This window comes from Cervus canadensis, chromosome 21, assembly GCF_019320065.1.
Source record: "Cervus canadensis isolate Bull #8, Minnesota chromosome 21, ASM1932006v1, whole genome shotgun sequence".
In the NCBI taxonomy this organism is placed as follows: Eukaryota; Metazoa; Chordata; class Mammalia; order Artiodactyla; family Cervidae; genus Cervus; species Cervus canadensis.
Genome location: NC_057406.1, coordinates 41,533,355 through 41,540,696, shown reverse-complemented (window position 1 = coordinate 41,540,696; position 7,342 = coordinate 41,533,355). Strand labels below are relative to the sequence as shown.

The 7,342-nt window shown below is 40.4% G+C and overlaps 1 protein-coding gene across 1 annotated transcript; it reads left to right on the top strand.

The window, feature by feature from the left end:
* The first annotated feature begins 3,361 nt into the window (after positions 1-3,361).
* LOC122423161 (splicing factor 3B subunit 4-like) lies at positions 3,362-5,232 on the top strand. The gene is given in 3 exon segments (XM_043439924.1): positions 3,362-3,426; positions 3,695-4,787; positions 4,790-5,232. Coding segments are annotated over 3 exon segments (1,374 nt in total). The 3' UTR covers positions 5,006-5,232.
* Positions 5,233-7,342: the final 2,110 nt, after the last annotated feature.

Here is a 7,342-nt window from a genome sequence, read left to right as displayed (position 1 = left end):
GTCAGGTGGTCTTGTATTTCCATCTCTTTAAGAAATCTCCACAGTTTATTGTGATCCATGTAGTCTAAGGCTTTGGCATAGTCAATAAACCAGAAGTAGATGCTTTTCTGGAACTCCCTTGCTTTTTCAATGACCCAACAGATGTTGGCAATTTAATCTCTGGCTCCTCTGCCTTTTCTAAATCCAGCTTGAACATCTGGAAGTTCACAGTTCACGTACTGTTGAAGCCTGGCTTGGAGAATTTTGAGCATTATTGTACTAGGGTGTGAAACAAGGGCAATTGTGTGGTAGCTTGAACATTCTTTGGCATTGCCTTTCTTTGGGATTGGAATGAAAACTGACCTTTTCAGCCCTGTGGCCACTGCTGAGTTTTCCAATTTTGCTGACATATTGAGTGCAGCACTTTCACAGCATCATCTTTTAGTATTTAAAATAACTCAGCTGGAATTCCATCACTAGCTTTGTTCATAGTGATGCTTCCTAAGGCCCACTTGACTTTGCATTCCAGGTTGTCTGACTCTAGGTGAGTGATCACACCATTGTGATTATCTGGGTCATGAAAATCTTTTTTGTATAGTTCTTCTGTGTATTCTTGTCACCTCTTCTTAATATCTTCTGCTTCTGTTAGGTCCATACCATTTCTGTCCTTTATTGTGCCTATCTTTGCTTGAAATGTTCCCTTGGTATCTCTAATTTTCTTGAAGAGATCCCTAGTCTTTCCCATTCTATTGTTTTCCTCTACTTCTTTGCATTGATCACTGAGGAAGGCTTTCTTATCTCTCCTTGCTTCAATGTGTAGGGGAGCAAAATTTGCCACCCCAAAATGTGTCTTTAGAGTAAGAATTAATTTAGGCTGATGATTTTCAAGAAATAAGAGACTCAAGAAGTCTTCTTTTTACCTCTCCTTTAACTGCCTAAAGAATTTAAATCAAGAGCCTGATCCCAGAATAGAGCTATTACCAGAGATATTTGCAAGAATTATGGGCTAGTGTAGTGGCAGGGTTTGGAGATTAGAGTTCACTCTGTGTTCTATTGTCTCTTCATGGCTCAGCAAACATTTGTTTACCAAGCATTTGCTTTTCCATCTCTGTGTGAAATGTCTTCCCCCCATTTGAAGTTGAAAACCACTACCTTCAATATCCTCTTTTTATCCTCTTTTGTCTGAAGATAGTGTTTAAGGTGAAGGCTTCAACTATTTGAGGGAAACATTCAGATTTCCTGAATCACTCCGGGTGGTACATATTGTTGGAGAGGAAGGAATTTTCCTCTACTCTTCTGGGTTCTTCTGGCTGATCTAAGAATTAAATTGACACAAGACAGGTTAACAAGAAAAACTCAACCAAAGTTTTAATAACATGTACATATGGGAGAGACTCAGGAAAACAGAGTAACTCACCAAAATGGTGGTAGAAGTCCTCACTTTGAATCTCATCCTCGGCTAAAGTCAAAAGAGGATGTTAAGGGTGGTAAGAGTCAGTTTTTAGAGTTGACCATGAGAAGCACAGTAAACAAAAGTAAGGTTGGTATGCAGATATAAGTTATAGCCTTCTCTGTTAATAAGAGTTCCTAGAGACTTGTACAGAGAGAAAGACACCTCTACAAATGGAGATTTCCCTTGTAAATGTGTTTTTTTACAAAAGGGTAACTTCTACTTGGTTTTCAGAGTTTCTCTCATGTCTGCTATTTCTTAGATTATAACCAGCTTAAAATAATTACTATACCAGATATATTTTGGGGTGGCAAATTCTGCTCCCCTACAATGTTATTAAACAGTTTGTTTGATTTTTGCCTGTTACTCTGTCTCATGTCAATTTAATTCTCAGACCAAATAGAAGAACTTATAAGGATTAAAAAAAGTTAATTCCTCCCAATAAATAAAAAGTTTCTTTACTATAAATGTAAATACAATGGTATTTCCTATATTAAATTTTGAAAATATAACTTTAAAAAGTAGTGAATAATAATAATAATAATATATAATTAGTGTAACATTTTATATATGCTCTTCTAAATGCTTTTAAATAAAATAAAATTATACAAAACCTGCCATTATGAAATTTTTTTTTTTTGGTTTGACATGATAATAAGACTATTTTTACAAGTCAGTGAGACTTAAAGATCATATTAATGGCTAAATAGTATTTTTCAATGAAAAATTAATCAGTCTATCTAAGAAAAAAATACTATATTTGAGCCAAAGTGAGGATTATAACCTGGAAACAGCCTCTCAGAAAATTCTTAGAACTGTCCTTCTGCACATTAGAAGTCAAGGTATAGCTACATAAGTTTTTTGAGACAGGCTTGTACATTAGATGACATATTATTGACAGCCCACACAATCCAGATCTAAGTGTCATCATAGGTCATTGTGGTCCCTCACAAGGGACTTCCATGGTGGTGCAGTGGTTAATATCTCACACTTCCAATGCAGAGAAAGTGGATTTGGTCCCTGATCAAAGAACTAAGATCCTGGATGCTGCGTGAAGTGGCCAAAAAAGGAAGATTAAGAATGAACGTTACCTTTTAAAGAGTTATCTTGTTGGAGCTAGGAGAATGCTGTTCTTTATGGTTGAGTAAGTGTTTTTGCCAATGAAGGCGAGTTGGTTGATGCATAATGGGGATACAAAATGCACAGCAGAAGGGAAAGAGGAAGTCAAGGACAGAAAATTTTTACATTTAAATTTTTTTGTCTTGTTATAAAATATCAATATAAATTTTATTTCACACTTTGTATGGATATACCATAACTTATCAAGTCTACTGCTTAGCTATTATAATGTTATCAAATTTTTTATGTTAAAGCAATGATGGGCATCCAGTCCCATCACTTCATGGCAAATAGGTGGGGAAACAGTGGAAACAGTGGCTGACACTGCAGATGGTGATTGCAGCCATGAAATTAAAAGACGCTTACTCCTTGGAAGGAAAGTTATGACCAACCTAGACAGCATATTAAAAAGCAGAGACCTTACTTTGTCAACAAAGGTCTGTCTAGTCAAGGCTATGGTTTTTCCAGTGGTCATGTACAGATGTAAGAGTTGGACTATAAAGAAAGCTGAGCGCCAAAGAATTGATGCTTTTGAACTGTGGTGTTGGAGAAGACTCTTGAGAGTCCCTTGGACTGCAAGGAGATCCAACCAGTCCACCCTAAAGTGGTCCAACATCAGTCCTGGGTGTTCATTGGAAGGACTGATGTTGAAGCTGAAACTCCATTACTTTGGCCACCTGATGCAAAGAAAAAACCCTGATCATTGGGAAAAATGGAAAAAACCCTGATGCTGGGAAAGATTGAGGGCAGGAGGAGAAGCGGACAACAGAGGATGGCATCAGCCAACAGAGGTTGGATGGCATCATCGACTCAATGGACATGGGTTTGAGTGGACGCCCGGAGTTGGTTGAGCTCGCCGGGAGGACTGGCGAGCTGCGGTTCATGGGGTCGCAAAGAATCAGACAAGACTGAGTAACTGAACTGAACTGAATGATATGAGAATATTGTCCAATTATTTCTATTGATTACAATTCTAGGAGAAAATGTGTGAATGAAAGGAAATACACATATTTTAATGAACATGTTACTGAAAATGTTACAACAATTTAAATTCTGGGAACTTCCCGCCACACATTTATCTAAATTGGAGATTATAATTTTATATCTATGTCAAGTGAAAATTAGTGTATCATGGTTACTTTAAAGTGCATTTCCTGGAGACGGCGGGAGCGCTTTCGCCATAGCGGCCAGGCCGATCTCCGAGCGAAACCAGGATGCCACTGTGTACGTGAGCGGCCTCGATGAGAATGTTAGCGAACCACTGCTGTGGGAATTATTTCTCCAGGCAGAGCCAGTAGTGAACACGCAGAGGCCAAAAGATAGAGTCACTGGTCAGCACCAAGGCTATGGCTTTGTGGAATTCTTGAGTGAGGAAGATGCTGACTATGCCATTAAGATCATGAACATGATCAAACTCTATGGGAAGCCAATACGGGTGAACAAGGCATCAGCTCACAACAAAAACCTGGATGTGGGGGCCAACATTTTTATTGGGAACCTGGACCCAGAGATTGATGCGAAGTTGCTTTATGATACTTTTAGCACCTTTGGGGTTATCTTACAAACCCCCAAGATTATGCGGGACCCTGACACAGGCAACTCCAAAGGTTATGCCTTTATTAATTTTGCTTCATTTGATGCTTCGGATGCAGCAATTGAGGCCATGAATGGGCAATACCTCTGTAACTGCCCAATCACTGTGTCCTACGCATTCAAGAAGGATTCCAAGGGTGAGCACCATGGCTTAGCCACTGAAAGACTTCTGGCAGCACAGAACCCACTTTCCCAGGCTGACTGCCCTCATCAGCTGTTTGCAGATGCACTCCCTCCACCATCTGCTCCCAATCCTGTGTTATCATCATTGGGATCTGGGCTTCCTCCACCAGGCATGCCTCATCCTGGCTCCTTCCCACCTCCAGTACCGCCTCCTGGAGCCCTTTCCCCTGGGATACCCCCAGCCATGCCACCACCACCTATGCCTCCTGGGGCTGGAGGACATGGCCCCCCATCAGCGGGAACCCCAGGGGCTGGACATCGTGGACACGGACACTCATATCCTCACCCATTCCCACCGGGTGGGATGCCCCATCCAGGTATGTCTCAGATGCAGCTGGCCCATCATGGCCCTCATGGCTTAGGGCACCCCCACGCTGGGCCCCCTGGCTCTGGGGGGCAGCCACCACCCCGACCACCACCTGGAATGCCTCATCCTGGATCTCCTCCAATGGGCATGCCCCCCACCGAGGGCCTCCGTTTGGCTCTCCCATGGGTCACCCAGGTCCTATGCCTCCGCATGGTATGCGTGGACCTCCTCCACTGATGCCTCCTCATGGATACACTGGCCCTCCACGACCTCCACCCTACGACTACCAGCGGGGGCCCCTCCTTCCACCCAGACCCACTCCCCGACCTCCAGTTCCCCCTGGAGGCCCACTTCGAGGCCCTCTCCCTCAGTGATTTCTCCTTGTTTTTCCTCCTGTCGTAGCCTCCCAATATCTATTCACTTCCTTGGACCAATCAGAGTTGCTATAGCTCGGAGGGGCTAAGGCACTAATCCCTCTCAGGCCTTTCTTTTGTAAGTGTAATTTTTTCACAGGAGGCTTCATTATTATTTTTTTTCTATGTTGGCCCTAAGTGTTTTACAAATACCCAGAGAAAATTAAACTAAACTCCTTGTTAAAAAACAAAAACAAAAGTACATTTCCTAAAAAGAAAAATAATTAAATAAAGTGCATTTCAACAATTTTTTATACACATACTAACAATATGAAGTTTCAATTGCTTGCTCATATCCTTTCCTCTCTTTTCTATTGATATGTTTGTTCAAGTGTTTTTGAAAGATAAATCTAGTTAAGATATGCTAAATAATTGAGGCATATGTGCCTCCTGACTTCAACTGAAAGAAAATAATATTTCAGAACCATAAATCTTCATTTCATTTACATTGCTGTAAAGCTTTAGCTTATTTTGTTTAGGACCAGAATGATACTGTGGTCAGAAGAACAATATACCAAAGTAATTTCAATTTTTAACACAACATAGTCAATAATCATGGTCCATGTAGTCAAAAACCATTTCAATGTGTAAATGCAAGTTCTTTACTCTGTTTCTTGGATGCTATAAAAGAAAATGAATACATAGAATGACTAATAGTATGTTAAAAATTCTATTTTTCCTCCCATCCATTCTCTCATTTTGATGCCCTTTGACCTTAATTTCTGTCTTCAAAGCCACCTAAAAACTCCTCCTAGTCCAGTCAGCTTTTGTTCCTATCCTCTCCCTCTGCCTCACTACTATCTATCATGTGTTGTGCAAATGTAATTAAAAACAAAATCTTAGGAATGTGATGGTGCTTCCACTGCAAAGGGCCCAGGTTCTGTCCCTAGTTGGGGCCCAGAAGCCATGTAGCAAAACAAAAACCTCTCCTGCCAATTCAGATAATCTCTCCACAAAGGTAGAAGGGAAAGAAAACACTTTTATTATTGAATAAGCATTAAACCAGAAAGCCATGCACATCATAGGTAATCCACTAAGAGATTGCAAAGACAGAAGAAATCTCACCCTTTTATGTAGCCAGGCATATTCAGTACATTGCACTCATGCACTGAAGCAAAATTAAAGCTAATAATCAAGTAAGAGCTTCAGAGCACCATTTGTCACACACATAGTCCATCCTAGATTCACTTGATAATTGGGGTGGCCATTTGGGTTACACAATTGACTTTATCTGGAGGAGAAACAAACCCCTCAGATCTTTATGGCAGGAGATAGTTTTGAAGTGAGACACCCACAGAAAGTAGACTCCTATCCTTAGAGAGGGAAAATGCCCTACCGTACCTGAGGAAATGTTCCTGAGGTGATTGAAACACATTTAGACTAACAGTCAGTGTCCTCAAGCTCCAATCTTACTTTTGTAATTAATTTGTTGACTGCTTTCAGGGCAAAGTAATTTAACTTTTGCAAATCTCACTTTTTCTGTCCGAAAACTGAGAGAATAGTCATTTATATAGTTCCTCCCAACTACAAAGTTCTGTTTTTCATGAGGAAATAAACGCTAATAGACTCTACAAACAGATGCTCTAGTAAACACTAAAATGGACACATTTCTGGAAAATTGAAACATGACTTCAAATAATGAATATAAGCAGCTGGGAAGGAGAGAAACAGAAGAACCTGTCTTCCTCATCCAGAAAAACATGGAACCATTCACTCAAAACCACCAATAGCTATGAAGCAACTGGCACAAACTATGCTGGGGAATGATTACCAAATCTCTGTTCACTGAATTTTACTAAATTACATCTCTGATCCTCCAGCCATATCCTGAAAAGTCATCAATACAGTCATCTGGCATAGGATAATAATGATATCTAAATTATAAAACTATTTTAAACATGAAAACATAATATTCTTATTTTACGGATTAAGCATTGCTCTGTTCTTTTTTCCTTAGTCAGGAAATCTAAATAGTGTATATGCTGAATAAATGCAATTAGATGTACCACTTATCTACTGCACAATAATGCTGTGTAGCAAACACCCACAGTGGCATTCAACAACAGATATTTATTTAACTCAGAGGGGATGCACGACCCCCTGAGGATCAGCTGAAATATGAATCCTCAGCTGGGAGAACACAGCTCTGCTCCAGGCGTCTACCACCATCCAGCAGACTAATCTGAACATTCTCAACAAGATGCGACAAGAGTGGCAAGTGAAGGCTCCCTTCAAACCTCTGCTAGGTCACTTTGATGAGTCTTGGTTTGCCTATCCTAGCTCAAATCCAGGAAGCCC